This window comes from Salmo trutta, chromosome 8 (assembly GCF_901001165.1).
Source record: "Salmo trutta chromosome 8, fSalTru1.1, whole genome shotgun sequence".
NCBI classification, from domain to species: Eukaryota; Metazoa; Chordata; class Actinopteri; order Salmoniformes; family Salmonidae; genus Salmo; species Salmo trutta.
The window spans coordinates 4,934,785-4,960,415 of NC_042964.1; the positions used below are offsets into that span (position 1 = coordinate 4,934,785).

The 25,631-nt window shown below is 44.4% G+C and overlaps 1 protein-coding gene across 1 annotated transcript in view; it reads right to left on the minus strand.

The window, feature by feature from the left end:
- Positions 1-25,631, minus strand: part of nwd2 (NACHT and WD repeat domain containing 2) — a 74,457-nt gene that overhangs the window by 14,981 nt on the left and 33,845 nt on the right. The window contains exon 4 of the mRNA XM_029761830.1: positions 12,072-12,188. Within this exon, the coding sequence (XP_029617690.1) occupies positions 12,072-12,188 (117 nt within the window). The remainder of the gene's footprint in view (positions 1-12,071; positions 12,189-25,631) is intronic.

Sequence of the window (25,631 nt, forward strand, 5' to 3'; positions counted from 1 at the left end):
CAGCCCGGCAAATGCAATACTCATCCAGCGAGAATCCGCTGGGGAAAAATGTGCAAAAAGCACAGAACGTACACAGACCTGCCCGCTGACAAACAAACAATCCCGCACAAAGACGAACCCAAAGAACCCAATACCTCCCCACTAATGACAGACAAGAGACAGGTGCGGGCTAGAGCAGACAAAAACCAAAGAACACAGAAACATAGATCAGTGGCAGCTAGTAGACCGGCGACGACGACCGCCGAGCGCCGCCCGACCGAGGGGCGCCATCCTCGGTGGATACTGTGACAATATTACTCAAAACTTACCAGTAACTACCAGCATTTTGGTATCTTTCAAAACATTTCCAAACAAATCAAATCACATTTTATTTGTCACATGCACCTGGAACATCTGCTTCCATCTCACACTCTCAAACACAGAGATCCCCTGAACGCAGCTCACTCTCCAGATCCCAATCACCTGAATTCTGATCACCTGTTCACACTCCTCTATGTCATTATCACACACTATTTAGTTCAGTTCTTTGCACCCCATCATTGTGATGTATTGTTGGCTTTGTGACACATGTCTAGTCGGAGCGCTGTTTGTCCTGTAATCTACTCCTGATAGTTTGTCCTGCTTCACTAATGACGCCTTTGGCCTGTACGTTAGCCTATCAGATTTCCTGTTATCAACCTATTGTCTGATCTCCCGGACAACGTTGCTAGCCTTTTCCCAGCCTGTACCGTTGCCTTTTTGGACTCCCTGTGTATGACCTTCTGCCTGTCCTTGGACCCAGCTACCTGCCTCCTCCTGTGTATGACCTTCTGCCTGTCCCTGGACCCAGCTACCTGCCTCCTCCTGTGTATGACCTTCTGCCTGTCCCTGGACCCAGCTACCTGCCTCCTCCTGTGTATGACCTTCTGCCTGCCCCTGGACCCAGCTACCTGCCTCCTCCTGTGTATGACCTTCTGCCTGTCCCTGGACCCAGCTACCTGCCTCCTCCTGTGTATGACCTTCTGCCTGTCCCTGGACCCATCTACCTGCCTCCTCCTGTGTATGACCTTCTGCCTGTCCCTGGACCCAGCTACCTGCCTCCTCCTGTGTATGACCTTCTGCCTGTCCCTGGACCCAGCTACCTGCCTCCTCCTGTGGTCCTTTACAACACCTGTGCTTGAAACCAGCTCTCTGTTTCCCATTGTGTTCATTACAGCACCGAATACAACAGGTTTAGTGTGAAACTGTGAAATCCTTACTTACAAGCCCTTAACCAACAATGAAGTTCAATAAATAGAGTTATGAAAATATTTACGAAATAAACTAAAGTTAAAAAAAATGTCAAATCAAAAAGTAACACAAGAAAGGTACATAACAATAATGAGGCTATATACAGGGGGCTATATATCTAGTGACCTTTTTTGGGTACGTCAGATTATCACCGATGTACGTAATGATCTCTGGCCCTCTGTGTGGCCTTATCACATGTCAAATATATTAAATAATTAAATAGGATGATTAAAAAAGGACAAAATAAATATAAACCATCAACATAGTGAATGTGGTATTTAATATGAGGGTTTCCACATGAAAGCATTTATATCATTATTATTATTTATATCACTATATTTTACACACTTATATACACTGCCTTTGGAAAGTATTCAGACCCTTTACTCAATACTTTCTTGAAGCACCTTTGGCAGCAATTACAGCCTCAGGTCTTCTCGGATATGACGCTACAAGCTTGGCACGCGTGTATTTGGGGAGTTTCTCCCATTCTTCTCTGCAGATCCTCTCAAGCTCAGTCGGGTTGGACGGGGAGCGTTGCTGCACAGCTATTTTCAGGTCTCTCCAGAGGTGTTCGATTGGGTTCAAGTCCGGGCTCTGACTGGGCCACTCAAGGACATTCAGAGACTTGTCCCGAAGCCACTCCTGCGTTGTCTTGGCTGTGTGCTTAGGGTTGTTGTCCTGTTGGAAGGTGAACCTTCCAACAGGTTCACCTGTTGGAAGGTGAACCTGTTTTGCTCCTGATCCTGAGGGCTCTGGAGCAGGTTTTCATCAAGGTTCTCTCTGTACTTTGCTCCGTTCATATCTGCCTTGATCCTGACTAGTCTCCCAGTCCCTGTCGCTGAAAAACATCCCCACAGCATGATGCTACCACAACCATGCTTCACCGTAGGGATGGTGCCAGGTTTCCTCCAGACATGACGCTTGGCATTCAGGCCAAAGAGTTCAATCTTGGTTTCATGAGACCAGAGAATCTTGTTTCTCATGGTCTGAGAGTCTTTAGGTGCCTTTTGGCAAACTCCAAGCGGGCTGTCATGTGCTTTTTACTGAGGAGTGGCTTCCGTTTGGCCACTCTACCATAAAGGCCTGATTGGTGGAGTGCTGCAGAGATGGTTGTCCTTCTGGAAGGTTCTCCCATCTCCACAGAGGAACTCTGGAGCTCTGTCAGAGTGACCATCAGGTTCTTGGATACCTCCCTTACCAAGGCCCTTCTCCCCCGATTCCTCAGTTTGGCCAGGTGGCCAGCTCTAGAAAGAGTCTTGGTGGTTCCAATGTTCTTTAATTTAAGAATGATGGAGGCCACTGTGTTCTTTGGGACCTTCAATGCTGCAGAAATGTTTTGGCACCCTTCCCCACATCTGTGCCTTGACCCAATCCTGTCTCGGAGCTCTACAGACAATTACCTCATGGCTCTCTAAAAACCAGTTTTGCTTTGTCATTATGGGGTTTTGTGTGTAGATTGCTGAGGAAATTGTTTTATTTAATCTATTTTAGAATAAGGCTGTGACGTAACAAAATGTGGAAAAAGTCAAGAGGTCTGAATACAGTGAAGGCACTGTATTTCACTATGTATTTGATGTCAATGGTTTGGGGCCAAACTGGTGGCAGACGTGAAAAAAGGCAATAGTTGGAAGAGTTGTAGAGGTAATTGAAAATAATGCCATTGTTGATTAAATGTTTTTTTCATTAATTAGGCAATTTTCTCTTGAACCTTATGGTCTATATATGAATAATTTTTTATAAAAATTATTCAAGTATAAATTACTAAACTTACGATAGATTGCAATATATTTTCTGTTACATACTGTATATTCTGGTAACTTTGGTAAATTACCTGTAGCTTTGCGACTATTCAGAACCACACTACTCAGTATGCTTTTGAGCGACGACCAATCCATTATCATTACCATTATCATTACCATTATCATTATTAGGAACAGTTACCAGTTGAGGCTTGATGTGCAGAATCACACGCATGTGAGGAGAATAGGAGCAGGAGGAGAACATCACTCCCAACCCTGGAAACACTGTCTGGGGTACTGGAGGACCAGGGTTGGAAAACACTGTCTGGGGTACTGGAGGACCAGGGTTGGGCTGTTGGGGGTACTGGAGGACCAGGGTGAGGAAACACTGTCTGGGGTACTGGAGGACCAAGGTTGGAAAACACTGTCTGGGGTACTGGAGGACCAGGGTTGGGCTGTTGGGGTACTGGAGGACCAGGGTTGGAAAACACTGTCTGGGGTACTGGAGGACCAGGGTTGGGAAACACTGTCTGGGGTACTGGAGGACCAGGGTTGGGAAACACTGTCTGGGGTACTGGAGGACCAGGGTTGGGCTGTTGGGGTACTGGAGGACCAGGGTTGGAAAACACTGTCTGGGGTACTGGAGGACCAGGGTTGGAAAACACTCTCTGGGGTACTGGAGGACCAGGGTTGGGCTGTTGGGGTACTGGAGGACCAGGGTTGGGAAACACTGTCTGGGGTACTGGAGGACCAGGGTTGGGCTGTTGGGGTACTGGAGGACCAGGGTTGGGAAACACTGTCTGGGGTACTAGAGGACCAGGGTTGGGAAACACTGTCTGGGGTACTGGAGGACCAGGGTTGGAAAACACTGTCTGGGGTACTGGAGGACCAGGGTGGGGAAACACTGTCTGGGGTACTGGAGGACCAGGGTTGGGAAACACTGTCTGGGGTACTGGAGGACCAGGGTTGGGCTGTTGGGGTACTGGAGGACCAGGGTTGGGCTGTTGGGGTACTGGAGGACCAGGGTTGGGAAACACTGTCTGGGGTACTGGAGGACCAGGGTTAGGCTGTTGGGGGTGCTGGAGGATCAGGGTTGGGAAACACTGTCTGGGGGTACTGGAGGACCAGGGTTGGGCTGTTGGGGTACTGGAGGACCAGGGTTGGGCTGTTGGGGTACTGGAGGACCAGGGTTGGGAAACACTGTCTGGGGGTACTGGAGGACCAGGGTTAGGCTGTTGGGGGTACTGGAGGACCAGGGTTGGAAAACACTGTCTGGGGTACTGGAGGACCAGGGTTGGGAAACACTGTCTGGGGTACTGGAGGACCAGGGTTGGGCTGTTGGGGTACTGGAGGACCAGGGTTGGAAAACACTGTCTGGGGGTACTGGAGGACCAGGGTTGGGGAACACTGGTCTATGTAACTTGTCGTACCTTCAGCTCTGAGTCTTGTTGATGAAAAGGCCTTTTTGATGAGAAACACTGAACAAGATCAAATGAGTGTCTTGTGTTTGAGATTGTGTGTCTTTTGAGATACATCGAAAGACATGTGAATGGGGTTAGCTAGCTATTTTTTCCGCCAAAACCAATTTCGATTCGGGCCTGCTGGACAAAATTGAGGCAGTTCCCCTGAAATTGCTTGGCGAGGGATCTGAGGGGGAGAGTTAAGGCATGTCGGCTATTTGAAGACACAAATAAAAGTGACAGTCGTTTGTACATGGATGCTGACCGAGATCACAGCAAACTCGCTGACATGAAGGAAATGGAAAGTTTTGAAAGACAGCGGGAGATGAGATACATTCTCCTCATTAGGAAATAGCAACAGCTCCAATCAAAGCCCTCCATCAGCTGTTTTCTTTAACAGAGCCAGTTTAAGGCATAGTTTTGTGTGGGACTACAGAACAGTTTGTGTGGGACTACAGAACAGTTTGTGTGGGACTACAGAACAGTTTGTGTGGGACTACAGAACAGTTTGTGTGGGACTACAGAACAGTTTGTGTGGGACTACAGAACAGTTTGTGTGGGACTACAGAACAGAAGAGAGAGTGAGAGAGAGAGACAATATGACATTTGTTATGCCTTTATTCTTTTGGAACTTCTGTGAGTGTAATGTTTACTGTTCATTATTATTATTCATTATTATCTACTTCACTTGCTTTGGCAATGTTAACATATGTTTCCCATGCCAATAAAGCCCCTTGAATTGAATTGAATTGAGAGAGACAGAGACAGAAAGAAAGAAAGCGAGAGAGACAGGGAGAGCGAGAGAGAGAAAGAGAGAGACAGAGAGAAAAAGAGAGACAGAGAGAAAAAGAGAGACAGAGCGATAGAGAGAGAGAAAGAAAGAGGGAGACAGAGAAAGAGAGAGAGACAGACAGAGAGAGAGAGAGTGAGAAAGAGGGAGACAGAGAAAGACAGACAGAGAAAGAGAGAGAGAAATAGAGAGAGAGACAGACAGAGAGAGAGAGAGAGAGAGTGAGAAAGAGGGAGACAGGGAAAGACAGAGACAGAGAAAGAGAGAGAGAAATATAGAGAGAGAGAGACAGAGAAAGAGAGTGAGTGAGAAAGAGGGAGACAGAGAAAGACAGAGACAAAGAAAGAGAGAGAGAGAAATAGAGAGAGAAAGAGAGAGACAGAGAGAGACAGAGAAAGAGAGAGAGAAAGAGAGACAGAGAGATTGAGATTGAAAGAGAGAGCGAGGGAGGGAGGGAGAGTCATTCATTCTCTGAGCTGCTGACAAAGTCTCTGTCAGCTTGCCTTGCAGGGACAGCAGGGAAGGACAGGGTGGCTGAGTGACTGTGTGTGTGTATGTGTGCATGTGTGTGAGTGCGTTTGTCGGTGATTGGCCCTCTATGTACTGTCCTGTCACACACACTTGCACAGATGCAATCTCCTCTCCCCCTCTCTCTTCCATCCCTCTCGCTCACTTATCCCTCTTTCTCCATCTCCTTCCTTCCTTCCTTCCTTCCTTCCTTCCTTCCTTCCTTCCTTCCTTCCTTCCTTCCTTCCTTCCTTCCTTCCTTCCTTCCTTCCCTCCCTCCCTCCCTCCCTCCCTCCCTCCCTCCCTCCCTCCCTCCCTCCTTCCCACTGTCCCCCTCTCTCTGCTGCCCAGAAGAACAATAAAAAAAATGGCGTCAGTTTCTCTGGGTAACTTTATCACCCAACCTGCCTTAGCCTTAGAGCATTACACATTTGGAACCTTGCCAACTACTGTAGATTAAGGGACCAAGGTTGACAGACTGAAACTTTGGATGTGTTTAGGGAGGGGAAGAGGGGAGGAGGAAGGGAGGGAGGTAGGGAGGGAGGGAGGGAGGCGGGAGGAGGGGAGAAGGTGGTGGCAGAAGAGAGGGAGGGGAGGAAGAGGGAGGGAAGGGAGCAGGGAGGTGGCACAAGGGTTTGGGGAGGAGAGTTTTCTTGTGGGATAAAAAAAAAGCTGCAATATTTAGCTGCACTCCTCTTCCCTCACTTGCTTGGGAGGGTTTCACTCCAGCCTAAGTGCACTCTGGCTAATGAGATGTGGGGTACTATAGTAATATTATAGCGGATATGAATCAATCAACAAATCAATGAATCAATCTGGCTATAAAATAGCCCTCTTAACCGTTCCATTGAATTTTGAAGGGAAAGGAACACATATATTTGTGCTATTGGAATACAGGAGAACAAATGTAAATGAGGAAAATATGAATCAAGATGTCATAGAACAAGAACAATCTAAAGAATCACAGTAATCTGATAGGTCATGGAGACGGGTATAAATCTACATATTAAACATTGAACACTTTGAACACTTAGCGTCAATCATCAACACTAATCTGGTTTGAATGGCAGGCGATGGGAAATCCCTTCTGATAAGGCTTTTCTTTCACCACGGTGACCAGAATTTGGGATTATGTCTGTTTTTCTGTTTGCCCTCTTTTTGTGTTAAGATGGCTTCCCCATGCCATTGACCTGTAAAACAACTTTCTCCAGCCTGGTCTCATAGACTAGATGCAACATAGTAAACGTAAATCAGGGAAACTCAAAATAGTATGATAAAGTATGTTACCTTTGGTATGGTTACATAAGACTGAAGATTACTTAAGGCAAAAACAAAAGGAGGGTGGTTGGTCGGGGTGGAGGAGTTGGCGTATAACGTGAACGTCTAGAAACCCAAAGATCACCGACAACTTACTACTTTTTAGACACTTAAAAATGACTTAGCATGTTAGCTAACCCTTCCCCTAACCTTAACCCCTTAACCTTAACACGAAGCTTAGCTCACATTAGTGTTAGCCACCTAGCCACTTAGCTAACGTTAGCCACCTAGCTAACATTAGCCACCTAGTTAATGTTAGCGTTAGCTACCTTGCTAGATGCATGTCTGACATCAATGTGTGTGCAATTATAATGATACCTTAAGATGGTCAATAATAAAAAACTGTTATACAACATGAACACACTGTTGATACCTGTAATGGAAGGTTCTGACTTGTGTGGTAGGTTTTGTGGGTTTTGGCACTCTTATGTAGGTGTCATAACCAGCCATAAGTTAACACAATACATGTCACAACAGGTGTTAATATATGGGTCATGACAGTGTTATGACCATGTCATAACAGGTTATGACCATGTTATAACAAGCTATGTCAGCTGTTATGGGATATTATGAGGTGGTTATGACCGTGTTATAACTGGTTATGACAAGCTATGTCAACTGTTATGGGATATTATGACGTGGTTATGACCGTTTTATAACTGGTTATGACGTTGGCTGTCAAGTGAAGTGTTAACACGTATTGTATGATTTGTAATTCGTAACATATTTTACGAATTGTAAAACGTGACATATCATACGAATTGTTAAACGTAACATATCATCGGAATTGTAATTCGTAACATATATACAAAATGGATGACGGACAACCACAACTTAATACATACAATACCAAACATAGAATATCGAACTAATTTGTACGTCACATATTTAATTTTTATTATGTTACGTCTACCCCTGAGTCCAGGTTGCTTTCTCGGAATGCAAGTCTCCAACCAGGCGTATCGGCTTAACACTTACATCATGTAGACTGAATGGGAGGTTACTGTGCTGTAAAAAAAACAGCTGTGTTACAGTTTAACTGCATTTCACACTCTCCTCTTACACAAAATAACATGATATTTCCATTAGGTAAGAGGAACTAAGCTGAAAAAAAAGTAAAAAAAACCAGGGAAAACAACAGAATTTTGTGAAGGGGTATATATGTCCATCGTTTTAGGGAATTCTAGTCGGTCGGGAATAAACCAGTCATGCCTCATTGTCATGTTTAATCTACGGGTCAATGACACCATCACCATGCCAACCCCTGGTATCACCATGGAAACCTTCCTTATTTGCGCCAACAGGTCGACAGGTTTGAAAAAAGCCCCTACAGGTGTGATTCTCTCTCTGTGTGTGTGTCGGTGTGTGGGTGCGTGCGTGCGTGTGTGTGTGTGTGTGTGTGTGTGTGTGTGTGTGTGTGTGTGTGTGTGTGTGTGTGTGTGTGTGTGTGTGTGTGTGTGTGTGGGTGTGTGTGTGGGTGTATGTTTACTGGCCCTGCAGTGCCACCTGCCTTATCTGTGAGAACGTAATTTCAACTAGTGACACCTACTGGTGTGTCAACCACAACAGATAACACATTAATTAGAAATGCTATGCCCCCCTATCATCATACACTGTACACAGACAGTATGCTTCATAGAGGGAGACACCATTTTATGGTCTATGACATCCCTCTAGAGTCAATAAAACATTATAAAGGAATGTTATCTAATAGTAACGTGGCAATTAAACAGTACAGTGTTTGCAGACTGTAACCCTGTGATGTTGTGACAGAAAGACCATGGGAGGAAAGCTAGAAGGATTATAAAGCTCCTCTGATCTAAACCCATCCACTGTGGACCGACACAGGAGGGAACGCTGGGCCTGCTCTAAACTGCTGAAACCAGAGGAGGAGTATTTAACCTACTCGTCCTCCACTCGCTCTTTCTCTCTCTCTTTTTCTCTCTCTATCTCTCTCTCTCTCTCTCTCTCTCTTTCTCTCACTCTCTCTATCTCTCTCTCTCTCTCTCTCTCTCTCTCTCTCTCTCTCTCTCTCTCTCTTTCTCTCTTTCTCTCACTCTCTCTCTCTCTCTCTCTCTCTCTATCTCTCTATCTCTCTCTCTCTCTCTCTCTTTCTCTCTATCTCTCTCTCTCTCTCTCTCTCTCTCTCTCTCTCTCTCTCTCTCTCTCTCTCTCTCTCTCTCACACACACACACACACACATCCCTCTAGCATCCCCCCTTCCTTTCCTCTCTCTCCATCCCTTCATCCCTCCTCTGAGCCATGTGTTCACCCAGGGAGCAGTGACAGTCGTGTCAGCTGCGATTCTCCCGTGCAGCCGCGTCCCCCGGAACAGACTTTGAAGTGACTCCCACCACCACGTGGACCTCTGGGGCTGTGCTGGAGCTAGAAGACCACGAAGGGTTAGATGTATCTCTTCTGGTTTTAATACTGGACTGCTCAGTGTGTGTGTGTGTGTGTGTGTGTGTGTGTGTGTGTGTGTGTGTGTGTGTGTGTGTGTGTGTAGAGAACTGTATTTGCATGATGTCTCCACGTAGAGATTCTGTATTATAGCGTATGTATTTACTGTCTCCTGAAATACAGAATCACCACCACAGTCATATTCTAATCTCACACTATACTATAGCCTTTACTGTAGATCTTCAGCCTTCAGGTTTTCAGCTTTTAGGTCTTCAGCTTTTAGGTCTTCAGCTTTTAGGTCTTCAGCTTTTAGGTCTTCAGCTTTTAGGTCTTCAGCTTTTAGGTCTTCAGCCTTCAGGTTTTCAGCTTTTAGGTCTTCAGCTTTTAGGTCTTCAGCTTTTAGGGTCTTCAGCTTTTAGGTCTTCAGCTTTTAGGTCTTCAACCTTCAGGTTTTCAGCTTTTAGGTCTTCAGCTTTTAGGGTCTTCAGCTTTTAGGTCATCAGCTTTTAGGTCATCAGCTTTTCACTTGTCAGACTCAAAGTAACAAGAAAAAGAATCCACCCAAATCGTTCTCGGGAGACAAATGAGTGAACATATAGAACCCAGAACTGTCAACCGCCGCTCCAACTATGCCTCTGCCGCTGATCAAAGAAAGTGTATCAGTCAGTCTCTTCAGAGGAGAGAAAATATGGCTCTCGCCAACATTATCACAAGAACCAAGGGACAACAGCTGTCAAGCTTTCACATCTATAAATGTATCTCTCTCTCTCTCTCTCTCTCTCTCTCTCTCTCTCTCTCTCTCTCTCTCTGTGGAAGGTACAAGCTAGGGCAGGGCTGGGTCCTTAGGGTAGACACTGATCTAAATTGGTACACTAACTCGGCGATGATAACCCGTTAACTGTGAGAGGATTTTAATACATCATAAAAAATTCATCTGCAGAGAGACAGATTGGGAGGAGGGGCTGGGATCATAATTCAAGAGGGTTGTAGTGTGTGTGTGTGTGTGTGTGTGTGTGTGTGTGTGTGTGTGTGTGTGTGTGTGTGTGTGTGTGTGTGTGTGTGTGTGTGTGTGTGAGTGTGTGTGTGCATGTGTGTACAAACTAAGTTTGTGGGTGTGTATGTGTGTGTGTGTGTGTACAAACTACTGTTGTGGGTATGTATGTGTGTGTGTGTGCGTGTGTGTGTGTACACACTGCTGTTGTGTGTGTGAGTGTGTGAGCTGTATATGTATACAGTGCTGATTGGAGCTGAAGAGCTGGGCCTCCCAACACAGTTAGTGTGCCACCTTGGAAAAACCAGAGCTATGAAATAATCTTCCTTTTCACTACCAGTGGGGTAAATAACCTTCCTTTTCACTACCAGTGGGGTAAATAACCTTCCCTTTCACTACCAGTGGGGTAAATAACCTTCCTTTTCACTACCAGTGGGGTAAATAACCTTCCTTTTCACTACCAGTGGGATAAGTGCAATAGCTCATCCACAAGGCAAGCTGTCAATCGTGTGTGTGGGGTGGGGTGGGGGTTATGAGTAACTATGCAGAAAGAGGTAGATGCAGAAAGAGAGATGCAGAAAGAGATAGATGGTTGGGTGGGCAGAGATATGAAGATATAAGATATGTAAATGAAGAGGGGGAGTAAAAAGATAGACACCTCTCTCTCTCTCTGACCTCTGACCCCAATTACAATATCAGACTCCCTGGGACAAGGCTCCTATCCACTATCCTATCACCTCTCTCTCTCTCTCTCTCTCTGAGCTCTGACCCCAATTACAATCTCATGCCCTCCATCAAAATGGGTCTTTACCTCCTCTGACCTGGTATGATCTACAAGAGATAGCACTGATAACCCACACAACCTGAGCCCACCTGGCATCATATTGATCTCTCTACACAGCAAACCAACAGGTTCCAAACCAACAGGTCCCGAGCCAACAGGTCCCGAACCAACAGATCCCGAACCAACAGGTCCAGAACCAACAGGTCCCGAACCAACAGGTCCAGAACCAACAGGTCCAGAACCAACAGGTCCCGAGCCAACAGGTCCCGAACCAACAGGTCCAGAACCAACAGGTCCAGAACCAACAGGTCCCAAACCAACAGGTCCAGAACCAACAGGTTCCGAGCCAACAGGTCCAGAACCAACAGGTTCCGAGCCAACAGGTCCAGAACCAACAGGTCCAGAACCAACAGGTTCCGAGCCAACAGGTTCCGAGCCAACAGGTCCCGAACCAACAACCTGTTGAAACTGGACGTACCGAACTGAGAGCAGAAAGTCTTAAATAATTTGATGGATGCATGGATGGATGGATGGATGGATGGATGGATGGGTGGATGGATGGGTGGATGGGTGGGTGGATGGATGGATGGATGGATGGATGGGTGGGTGGGTGGATGGGTGGATGGATGGGTGGATGGGTGGATGGGTGACTGGACATACAGACAGACAGAAGAAGGAACATCCATCTAGTCAACAAACTACCATGTTACAACACAAACTCAAAACAGTCAAATTAACATCTCAACGTTGTGTAATGAACAGGGTGGTTATGAAGGCTTATAAAGGATCATTTACGTGTCATAATACCCACAACAAAACATGGGCCTGCGGACGTCTGGAGACAGTCCTCTAGTAACTTCATCCTGAGACGCTGCAGGTCTGGACTGTCCCACTCCTCTGGGTCCATCCCCCAGTACAGGTCCACCACCTACAAAGGACAAATGAACAATACGCATCCCATAAATAATGAATACATTACATATACAGTAAACATTAAGTTTCCTGTTCACAAGGTCAAAGGTCCTAGTACCAGTAATCATTTGGACCAATCAGTTGTAGTGTAGATTAGGTTCAAATAGACATATTCCCATCCAGACAGTTGTATTGCACAGAAAACGGCCCATAGAAGAAAAGGGAAAGGAATAGCTAATGTTTTCCAATGGTAGACATTGTGAGGTTGTTGCTGTGGAGAACAGCAGACTTAGAGCACGGACCAAGCAGGAGGTTTACACACACACACACACACACACACACACACACACACACCGAGCACAGAACAGTACCCACCTGGCACTCAAACTCTCTCACTATGTCTGAGATACCACTCTGTCACTAGGGGCAATGAGGACAGGCAGAATGGAGAGCGACAGAAGGCCTCTCTGTGTGTGTGTGTGTGTGTGTGTGTGTGTGTGTGTGTGTGTGTGTGTGTGTGTGTGTGTGTGTGTGTGTGTGTGTGTGTGTGTGTGTGTGTGTGTGTCTGTGTGTACCTGTGTTGGCTTCGACAGGGGAGAGATCTCCTGACACATTTGTCAAAACCAGTGTAGCTAGCGCATATAATTCTAAGTGCAAACACGCCGCAGGGGAAATCTCCTCTGGATTGAGAGAATGAAAGAGAGAGCCACATAAACGAGTGTGTCCATGCCAAGTTGCTGCTGTCGCCACCCCTTGGAAGCAGAACAAACCCAGCCTCTGAGAGCATGCTGGACTCTCTGGCTTTCCTCTGTTGGCCTGCATTTCCCAGGGTTCCCTCTGTTGGCCCTGGGTTCCCTCTGTTGGCCTACCTTTCCCAGGGTTCCCTCTGTTGGCCCTGAGTTCCCTCTGTTGGCCTACCTTTTCAAAGGTTCCCTTATTTGGCCCTGGGTTCCCTCTGTTGGCCTACATTTCCCAGGGTTCCCTCTGTTGGCCTGCATTCATAGGTGCAGTATGGGTACACTTTAACGATGAGTAATGGTTATTAGGGATGTTTGCTCGTTACATGTGAAGACAAGGAAATAGGTCGGAGAGTAAAATGGGAGTTCTTAGGGTGCAACTCAATATGAGGAAGGTGTTCCTAATGTTTGGTAACCTCAGTGTAGTCTACCAGTCTAACTGTCTATCCACCATTCATAGTGACAATATAGTCTACCAGTCTAACTGTCTATCCATCATTCATAGTGACAATATAGTCTACCAGTCTAACTGTCTATCCACCATTCATAGTGACAATATAGTCTACCAGTCTAACTGTCTATCCATCATTCATAGTGACAATATAGTCTACCAGTCTAACTGTCTATCTACCATTCATAGTGACAATATAGTCTACCAGTCTAACTGTCTATCCATCATTCATAGTGACAATATAGTCTACCAGTCTAACTGTCTATCTACCATTCATAGTGACAATATAGTCTACCAGTCTAACTGTCTATCCATCATTCATAGTGACAATATAGTCTACCAGTCTAACTGTCTATCCATCATTCATAGTGACAATATAGTCTACCAGTCTAACTGTCTATCCACCATTCATAGTGACAATATAGTCTACCAGTCTAACTGTCTATCCACCATTCATAGTGACAATATAGTCTACCAGTCTAACTGTCTATCCATCATTCATAGTGACAATATAGTCTACCAGTCTAACTGTCTATCCACCATTCATAGTGACAATATAGTCTACCAGTCTAACTGTCTATCCACCATTCATAGTGACAATATAGTCTACCAGTCTAACTGTCTATCCATCATTCATAGTGGCAATATAGTCTACCAGTCTAACTGTCTATCCACCATTCATAGTGACAATATAGTCTACCAGTCTTTCTATCCACCATTCATAGTAACAATATAGTCTACCAGTCTAACTGTCTATCCATCATTCATAGTGACAATATAGTCTACCAGTCTAACTGTCTATCCATCATTCATAGTGACAATATAGTCTACCAGTCTAACTGTCTATCCATCATTCATAGTGACAATATAGTCTACCAGTCTAACTGTCTATCCACCATTCATAGTGACAATATAGTCTACCAGTCTTTCTATCCACCATTCATAGTAACAATATAGTCTACCAGTCTAACTGTCTATCCATCATTCATAGTGACAATATAGTCTACCAGTCTAACTGTCTATCCATCATTCATAGTGACAATATAGTCTACCAGTCTAACTGTCTATCCATCATTCATAGTGACAATATAGTCTACCAGTCTAACTGTCTATCCACCATTCATAGTAACAATATAGTCTACCAGTCTAACTGTCTATCCACCATTCATAGTGACAATATAGTCTACCAGTCTAACTGTCTATCCACCATTCATAGTGACAATATAGTCTACCAGTCTAACTGTCTATCCACCATTCATAGTAACAATATAGTCTACCAGTCTTTCTATCCACCATTCATAGTAACAATATAGTCTACCAGTCTAACTGTCTATCCACCATTCATAGTGACAATATAGTCTACCAGTCTGTCTGTCTATCCTGTCCTCTATCCAGCATTCATAGTAACAATATAGTCTACCAGTCTTTCTATCCACCATTAATAGTGACAATATAGTCTACCAGCCTGTCTGTCTATCCTGTCCTCTATCCAGCATTCATAGTAACAATATAGTCTACCAGTCTTTCTATCCACCATTAATAGTGACAATATAGTCTACCAGCCTGTCTGTCTATCCTGTCCTCTATCCACCATTCATAGTGACAACAGTGGTCGGTGAATCGTTTGTCCAGGTCTCCAACAGGCTAACATTCCACACATAAATTCTAAGCTCATTCAAAGCTGCACCAATGTTCAATATGAATCCACAAGAACCAATAGGAATAGCTGATAGGCATGGAAGAGGCCAGGTGCATCATGGTGCATGAAAGAACAGTGACGACACGCAGCTCTAAAAAGCGCCCCTATTAATCTTGTTTAGGGACAGTACAAACATCCTTCCCTAGACTAGCCTACAACACCACAATACAATGATTAAATGCATTATTGTTTTCAAGTCAGTACAAAATTCTGCTCTAGGCTGCAGTGAAAATGTTATTTGAAGAATGGGTGCAAAAACCGAATTATAATTTAATTCCAGTCATTCCATTTAGAAAGGTCTAGAGAGGCAGAGTAGCAAGCCAGTCTGGATGTATTTTTACTTCTGATACGGAGATGTGCTGTCTGTTGCAGATCATCATTCTCCCAAGTCATCCTATAATAATGTGGCCACATATTCTCCCAGCAAGCCCAGTTATTCAGGAAATCTTAACACGCGCTCAGCCTCCTCTCCAATCCCAGCGGCTTCATGCTTCATTCATCTAGAGTCTAACGTTTCAATATTGTCGAAATATTTGTCCTTTCCACTTTTAAAATGTGTTACCTTTTATATGTGGCATGAACACAACCAGGCGGTCACAATGTTTAAATCTAATTAGTCTACTTCAAAGGTCTCCTGTAGGCTGCCTGCGCACGTTCCTCCACAATATCATTCCAGCATCCAAACTGTGTAGCAGCCATTTGATGAATGGAAAGAGAAATGTGTTTGGAGATTCTTAAGCCAGGCCTTTGATACTGGGTAAGCCTACAAGGTAGGAGGGATGTGTTTTCTGTGTGTCTAGATTGACAGTCTATTGTGGCGTTGTTGAAAACGCAAACCCATGATACTATATATTGAAGAGTCCAACGTCACTATGGTGTGTTTATTGGTTGTATGGTGCGTTGGCATAGAAACCTGTTGTTGGATTTTTTTGTTGTTGCATATATTTAATATAATTAGAAATATTGCATCAAAATGTTTAAACTCAGATTCCCCCCTAGCTGATCATTGTCTGCAGACGGCTCTGATCGTAGTGTGATGAAACAGGCAGGGAGAGTGAGCTCGTCTGTGGTGGTTCGGTGAACTCTCAGCCTTCTGGCCAGTAGCCCTGCGTGACATCGACTCTGACACATAAAAGCATGCTGAAGTGATTGTCACGTCCTGACCTTAGAAAGCTGTTATTTTCTATGGTAGAGTAGGTCAGGGCGTGACAGGGGGGTTTTCTAGTTTAGTTTTTCTATGTTGTCAGGTTCTAGTTTTGTATTTCTATGTTGGGTTTTGTTTGGGATGATCTCCAATTAGAGGCAGCTGGTCATCGTTATCTCTAATTGGAGATCATACTTAAGTAGGGTTTTTTTCAACCTGGGTTTGTGGGAGATTGTTTTTGAGTATGTGTATGTTAACTCTGCGTCACGGTTTGTTGTTTTTGTTCATTCAGTTTATTGTATATTGTATTGCATAGTTTCACAGTGTAAATAAAATGTGGAACGACACACACGCTGCACTTTGGTCTGCTCCTCCTTATGACAACCGTGACAGTGATAAAGTAAATATCCACTTTTATAAATCCAGGGTCGCTACCGAATCATTGGTCACTAGAGTTATTGTTATTTGTGGTTGTAAACGTTATTTTGAATTCTATGAGGGCGGAGGGTGCACAGTACAAGGGGATGGTCATGTGAAAGTATTTTCAATAAACTATCCCTTAGGTGTTTTCAGGTATCAACTGTCCTTCGACCCTGTCCTTCGACCCATTTCATCTCACTGTTGAGTACTTGTCGGTGGAGCAACAGAGAACAGGGCGGAGAAGCCACAACGATTTACGATTTATCAGCTCAGGATTGCCATCATGGTCAGCAGGCTTGTCAGAAAGCCAAGCAAAGGAGGAAACAGTCACTTTGACTGACACATTGACAGTGAGCATAACAGAACTGACAGGCCTAATAATCCCCTGCAAACGGAGTGTGGGTGGGGCCTTCTGTTTGACTGACAGCTCTCTGGGGAGCTATCTTCCACATGATTGCCAGGAAGGGCTGGAGTCTAGCCCGTGTTCATTGACTGGGTTGTAGAGGACATGCAGGCTATGAGCAGTACCGCTGGGGAGAGAGAACAATCAGTTAGCAGTTTAAAAACCTCTTAAAACTTCTTCGGGATCAATGTCCCTTCCACGGGACGGTTGAGCTAATGTAGGCTAATGCGATTTGCATGAGGTTGTAAGTAACAAGAACATTTCCCAGGACATAGACATATCTGATATTGGCAGAAAGCTTAAATTCTTGTTAATCTAACTGCACTGTCCAATTTACAGTAGCTATTACAGTGTGAGAACACCATGCTATTGTTTGAGGAGAGTGCACAATTTTGAACATGAAAAGTTATTAATAAACAAATTAGGCACATTTGGGCAGTCTTGATACAAACGTTTGAACAGAAATGCAATGGTTCATTGGATCAGTCTAACACTTTGCACATTCACTGCTGCCATCTAGTGGCCAAAATCTAAATTGCACCTGGGCTGGAATCATACATTATTGCCTTTCTTTTGCACTTCAAAGATGATGGTACAAAAAAATATAAAAGAACAGTTGTTTTTTTCTTTGTATTATCTTTTACCAGATCTATTGTGTTATATTCTCCTACATTCCTTTCACATTTACACAAACTTCAAAGTGTTCCCTTTCAAATGGTACCAAAAATATGCACATCCTTGCTTCAGGGCCTGAGCTACAGGCAGTTAGATTTGGGTATGTCATTTTAGTCTAAAATTTAAAAAAAAGGAGTGGATCTTTAACTGCTAACCAACTCCATACCTTGCACCCCTGGCTGGTGCCCTGCAAGGCATGTCAAGAAGGCGGAGGTGAAATGGTAGTCTAATAATCTTCCACACTGGTGGAAAAGTGAATTCCAGCTGACCAATTGTTAGGTTTAGATTTCACTCAAGTTGATTTTACACAACAGTTACACCTACGTTATTACATACTATCTGTCTGTACATTCTCAGAAATAAGGGTTCGGTTAGGGTACAGTACTGTTAACCTGGGTTACAAAAGATCAAAATACACATCATGTACCTTCAGAGGTACACATATGATCTCACATGGTACTGTCTTTTTAGGGTACTTTGTTACCCACTATTTTGAATAGCTTGGTGGCGGGGGGGGGGGGGGGGGGTGGCATTCAGTTAGTTATTTTTGGCCACCCATTAGTGGAAGTGTTGTACCAGTTTAAGTGGTCTATGTTTATGCTTATTCAAGTTTGAGCATGCCCGCTGCTATGTGATCCATGCAGTGCTCACAATTAGTTCTTCACTTCTGTTTTCTAATAGTTTATATATACAGGCGTTGGGCTGGACCTTCATGGTGAAAAGGGAATGTGAACAAGATCAAATAAGGAACGTGGCATTCTCTCGCTCTCTGCTTGCAGGCCTGCTTCTGCCCATGTCAAAGGCCTGCTTCTGCCCATGTCTAAGGCCTGCTTCTGCCCATGTCAAAGGCCTGCTTCTGCCCATGTCAAAGGCCTGCTTCTGCCCATGTCAAAGGCCTGCTTCTGCCCATGTTAAAGTCCTGCTTCTGCCCATGTTAAAGTCCTGCTTCTGCCCATGTCAAAGGCCTGCTTCTGCCCATGTTAAAGGCCTGCTTCTGCCCATGTTAAAGGCCTGCTTCTGCCCATGTTAAAGGCCTGCTTCTGCCCATGTCAAAGGCCTGCTTCTGCCCTTTATTATGATGCGGTACAAAGAAATGTGCGCTCTATTCACAGTGGTCTATTTCTAGGGGCGTGAGTTTCAAGTTGAAGTTTTAAGTTTGGGGAAGCTTACAATTTATCCGACCATTTCTACCGATCTGCGTGCCAGTTATGATTTTCATATGCACATTTTCGTGGAACAGTTTCATTTCAAAAATACAATTTTTGTTTCTCAAAATAATTTTCACTTAATAATACATATCGGAATTAAAATGATCAAATGTAAAAGTTAAAATGCCACTAATATGAGAGATCTGCCATATGAGCCTCTGCCATATGGACACATTGATTCACTGTGAGCCACTAGCAGCTAAAGAAATGAGATACAGTCTCTAGATTCTAGACCAATGCAGCAGTAAGATACATAAATACATAAAATTCATAAAGCTGACAAATAAAAACGGAAAATATCCTGATGAAAATGCCTGTTTTTCATTACTCCATAGATACTCCACCTGTCTGCCTCCCTTTTGATCGGTCTGGGTCCAATGCCTGTATATACACTGCTCAAAAAAATAAAGGGAACACTTAAACAACACAATGTAACTCCAAGTCAATCACACATCTGTGAAATCAAACTGTCCACTTAGGAAGCAACACTGATTGACAATAAATTTGAAATGCTGTTGTGCAAATGGAATAGACAACAGGTGGAAATTATAGGCAATTAGCAAGACACCCCCAATAAAGGAGTGGTTCTGCAGGTGGAGACCACAGACCACTTCTCAGTTCCTATGCTTCCTGGCTGATGTTTTGGTCACTTTTGAATGCTGGCGGTTCTTTCACTCTAGTGGTAGCATGAGACGGAGTCTACAACCCACACAAGTGGCTCAGGCAGTGCAGCTCATCCAGGATGGCATATCAATGCAAGCTGTGGCAAGAAGGTTTGCTGTGTCTGTCAGCGTAGTGTCCAGAGCATGGAGGCGCTACCAGGAGACAGGCCAGTACATCAGGAGACGTGGAGGAGGCCGTAGGAGGGCAACAACCCAGCAGCAGGACCGCTACCTCCGCCTTTGTGCAAGGAGGAGCAGGAGGAGCACTGCCAGAGCCCTGCAAAATGACCTCCAGCAGGCCACAAATGTGCATGTGTCTGCTCAAACGGTCAGAAACAGACTCCATGACGGTGGTATGAGGGCCCGACGTCCACAGGTGGGGGTTGTGCTTACAGCCCAACACCGTGCAGGACGTTTGGCATTTGCCAGAGAACACCAAGATTGGCAAATTTGCCACTGGCGCCCTGTGCTCTTCACAGATGAAAGCAGGTTCACACTGAGCACGTGACAGACGTGACAGTCTGGAGACGCCGTGGAGAACGTTCTGCTGCCTGCAACATCCTCCAGCATGACCGGTTTGGCAGTGGGTCAGTCATGGTGTGGGGTGGCATTTCTTTGGGGGGCCGCACAGTCCTCCATGTGCTCGCCAGAGGTAGCCTGATTGCCATTAGGTACCGAGATGAGATCCTCAGACCCCTTGTGAGACCATATGCTGGTGCGGTTAGCCCTGGGTTCCTCCTAATGCAAGACAATGCTAGACTTCATGTGGCTGGAGTGTGTCAGCAGTTCCTGCAAGAGGAAGGCATTGATGCTATAGACTGGCCCGCCCGTTCCCCAGACCTGAATCCAATTGAGCACATCTGGGACATCATGTCTCGCTCCATCCACCAACGCCACGTTGCACCACAGACTGTCCAGGAGTTGGCGGATGCTTTAGTCCAGGTCTGGGAGGAGATCCCTCAGGAGACCATCCGCACCTCATCAGGAGCATGCCCAGGCGTTGTAGGGAGGTCATACAGGCACATGGAGGCCACACACAATACTGAGCCTCATTTTGACTTGTTTTAAGGACATTACATCAAAGTTGGATCAGCCTGTAGTGTGGTTTTCCACTTTAATTTTGAGTGTGACTCCAAATCCAGACCTCCATGGGTTGATAAATTTGATTTCCATTGATTATTTTGTGTGATTTTGTTGTCAGCACATTCAACTATGTAAAAAAAAAGTATTTAATAAGATTATTTTATTCATTCAGATCTAGGATGTGTTATTTTAGTGTTCCCTTTATTTTTTTGAGCAGTATATATGAAGGTCCAGCCCAATGCCTGTATGTATATGAAGGTCCAGCCCAATGCCTGTATATATATATGAAGGTCCAGCCCAATGCCTGTATATATATATGAAGGTCCAGCCCAATGCCTGTATATATGAAGGTCCAGTCCAATGCCTGTATATATATATGAAGGTCCAGTCCAATGCCTGTATATATGAAGGTCCAGTCCAATGCCTGTATATATATATGAAGGTCCAGTCCAATGCCTGTATATATATATGAAGGTCCAGCCCAATGCCTGTATATATATATGAAAGTCCAGCCCAATGCCTGTATATATGAAGGTCCAGTCCAATGCCTGTATATATATATGAAGGTCCAGCCCAATGCCTGTATATATATATGAAGGTCCAGCCCAATGCCTGTATGTATGAAGGTCCAGCCCAATGCCTGTATATATGAAGGTCAAGCCCAATGCCTGTATATATATGAAGGTCCAGCCCAACACCTGTATATATGAAGGTCCAGTCCAATGCCTGCATATATCAAGGTCCAGCCCAATGCCTGTATATATGAAGGTCCAGTCCAATGCCTGTATATATATGAAGGTCCAGCCCAATGCCTGTATATATATATGAAGGTCCAGCCCAATGCCTGTATATATGAAGGTCCAGCCCAATGCCTGTATATATGAAGGTCCAGCCCAATGCCTGTATATATATATGAAGGTCCAGCCCAATGCCTGTATGTATGAAGGTCCAGCCCAATGCCTGTATATATATATGAAGGTCCAGCCCAATGCCTGTATGTATGAAGGTCCAGCCCAATGCCTGTATATATATATATGAAGGTCCAGCCCAATGCCTGTATGTATGAAGGTCCAGCCCAATGCCTGTATATATATATGAAGGTCCAGCCCAATGCCTGTATATATGAAGGTCCAGCCCAACGCCTGTATATATGAAGGTCCAGCCCAATGCCTGTATATATATATGAAGGTCCAGCCCAATGCCTGTATATATATATGAAGGTCCAGCCCAATGCCTGTATATATGAAGGTCCAGCCCAATGCCTGTATATATATATGAAGGTCCAGCCCAATGCCTGTATATATGAAGGTCCAGCCCAATGCCTGTATATATATATGAAGGTCCAGCCCAATGCCTGTATGTATGAAGGTCCAGCCCAATGCCTGTATATATATATGAAGGTCCAGCCCAACGCCTGTATATATGAAGGTCCAGCCCAATGCCTGTATATATGAAGGTCCAGCCCAATGCCTGTATATATGAAGGTCCAGCCCAATGCCTGTATATATGAAGGTCCAGCCCAATGCCTGTATATATGAAGGTCCAGCCCTAAGCTGTGGCTTGCAAACTTGCAACATTGTATCAACAAGCCTATTCCGGGCCCTCAGAGTTTCCTGCGCCAGTGAGCTCTGGACAGACAAAGCTGTTTTTGCGCAAATGAAAATGTGTTCAGGTATTTTAGGACATTTCCACTGGATATGCAGGATTCTCAGAGCATGATAGTTTTCTCTTTTTCGCCTGGGCCTGCTGATTATCGAGGGGGAGAGTGTTGGAAAGATCTTTCAAATACTGTGAGGAAATATTATCCATCACAATGGATACTTGATTTTTTTTTCATTGCTCACATGGAGCACTTCAAACCAAATACAATGAAATAATGTACAAAACTCATAAATGATGGTGTGAAATATCAAAACTTGCTTCTCAAAAGTGTAGCAGGCTGTGCGAACAACGTTTCCACTCTGACTTCACAGTAAATGACTGTAGGCCTAATTAATACATGAATTAACAGAAATGTATGTAACCAAATGACGGGGATTAGTGGTTCTTTTACTACTGGTGACATGTGTAACGGGGAATTTATCAACAATAAACAATCAAAGGGCAAACAATTAACACCATAAAATAATGAAAGCGGAAGAATTGGTGGGATACAGCTCCGCTTTTTCTGGAGAGAGACAATATCTTCACCACCGCATCCCGTTCTTCTTGTCTCAACATTTCAAAATGATACTGAAGACACATTATAGTCACACATATTTTAGATGCTTTTTCCACTGACAGTCGCATCTCGATAAGCAGCTAGGACTATTACCACGCACACTGTCCGAATCACGGGCTTCCCAACTAGGGCATGTAGACCTACACGCTTTTTGATTTGAAACAACCCACAGCTTTAAAATAAGCTTAACATTGTCTGTGGCTAAGTCATGCTCTCTGAGGAAGTATTCTGAATGATTTTCTTTATTTTCTGTATAGACAGGAGTAATTATATCATTTAGTCAAATTAATTTCTATTTACACCTCCCTACTCAAAACATCTTCCTGCAGCTATGTAGAGAAGATACATTATTTTTTTTACTTAAAAGGAATAAAAGTTACTGTGGTTGTACCCTAAAAAAAGCAAATGTGCACCTTTTACCTCTTTTAAGGTACGGACTGCAAGGGCTCAATTATGTCCACTACCTTTAACTAATGGTGCAATGGACGTACCTTACAGGGTACCACTACAGTGACACGTGTTTATACCACTTTACGTTGCCATTGACTACCTTTTTTTCTAACAGTGTACTGTGTTGTTCCATGAAAAGGTTACACTCAATAGTATTTTACTTGCTTCGCGCAATAATGAAATGTGTAGTGTAATAGCCACACAACCAAGACAAATCCTACAATCAAAGCCTACTGTGATAAACAGCACAACCAACGGCAAAAAAAAAAACGGGACAAAATGAATCCATCAAGACATATTAGGTACACTAATAAACTGCATCACTTAATATCATGAAAGCCCTCAATACAACACCAATTCAATAATGGACTCAGACTCCTTATTTGGCATGGGGGGGGCGGGGTTCATGAGCTCATAACACCCCTGTGTTGATGGGAGAATGGAGAGGTGTAACAGGACATTGTATGGCAGGCGGGGGATTCAACAGAGGCCCAGTAATTAAACTCAAATGAAGACATTAGTCATCTCGTTCTCCCACCGCCGCAGGGGAGGCCACCGCGCTAATTTAATACCCCCCTCCCCTCCCCTCCCACTCCAACCCACAGACTCTGATGTGTGGCTCGGAGCGAAGAAGGGAATGGATAGATAGAGATGGAGGGAGGAAAACATAGTGACATTTTCTCCAGGAGTTGGTAGAGGTGTTTGGATAGGGGGATTAGGACGAAGCGGTGAATGAAAGAGAGAATCCTGTATACTGTAGATGGAGAATGTTCCACATTGGCTTTTGGCTTCAATCATTCTGCAGAGTTCTTATTTCTCTGTCACTTTCCTGCTCTCTGTGCCTCCCCCTCCACTTCTCTCTCTCTGTCATATCTCTAGTCCTCAATGTCCGTCTCCTCGCCATTAGCCATAATGATAATAATGACTTATATTTCATTGTATAGTACCTTTCAGATCTCAAGGAAGGTTTACACAGTGAAGACATCACAGGAAAGCACCAATACATCTCTCCCGTACAGGGTTGTAAAATTCCAGAAACTTTAAATAAATTCCCTGGTTTTCCAGAAATCCTGTTTGGAGGATCCTGAATTTCCTGCTTATTCCCTCCTGATTCTGGGAATTCTTAAACCGGGATTTATTGAACGTTTTTTTGCCACCCTACCCCTGTATCTCTCTCTCTCTCCATCCTTCTTTCCATCCCCTTCTTTCTCTCTTCCTCCCTCCATCCCTCTCTCTCCATCTCTCCATCCCTCTGTGGTAGGAGGGGTTGTGGCAGCTTACATAAGAGGCCGAGGCAACTTCAGTTAAGCAGCTTGCTATTACCCTTGAAAGACGTTTGCTCGCAGCAGGTCAAGTGCAAAATAAGCCATTTTTTTTTATAGGATGTTAGACTATTAGAACTGAGGATTAGGCCTCCATATATGGAAGGAAAGGGTATGAAATCAGGCAGAAAATATGAAAAGAACAACCAGCAGAATCCCTCTGAGGCAAAATAACACTGAAAAAGAAATGCCACCTCCAGAAATACAGTTCATATCTAATGACTGTTGATCTACCAATTACCAACGCAACAATAGTGTAGTGTATTTTACTAAGCATGCGATTTAATATTATAAACCTCGTATCAATGTGAGCTACAATTAACTCATCTGCTCTTACATCTAAATCAACAACAAACCCGCTTCAGTGTGAAAATAAAAACATTTCATCACAGCTGGAGACACTCTTAACATCCCACAAGACACCTGGAGGGAGATGGAGGTAGAAAACCACAAAATATCTCTCAATTACCCATTCCGGCTCAGACAGCCGCTAATGTTACAGATCCAACTATTTGCCAGTCGCTGACACTTAGGGCCAATTAAAGGTAAGCCCCTGACATTTTGGCTCACCCACGGGTGAAGTTCATCATGTTAAGGTCCAGAATGAAGATGTAAGCGCAGGAAAGACATGGTTTTAGCGTATTATAATGACGAAGGTGGAAAGGAAAGGGGCTGGTTTTGAATTGTCTGGGTGCTAAGTGGCTGTATAATTGGAGGACGGCAGCCTCTCTTCCTTTTGAGTTTTAGTGGAGGACTGGGGAGAGGAGAGGTGTTAAAGCAGTCAGGAAGGGACACCAGAAAGGTGAACGGAGACGCTGGTGCAATGCCAAGAGATGAGAGATTGGGAGGGAGGGATGGAGAGAGAAACAGAGAGAGAGAGACAGAGAGAGAGGCAGACAGAGAGAAAGAGAGTGAGAGAGAGAGAGCGAGAGAGAGAGAGATTGAGAGAGAGAGAGAGAGAAAGAGAGAGTGAGAGAGAGAGAG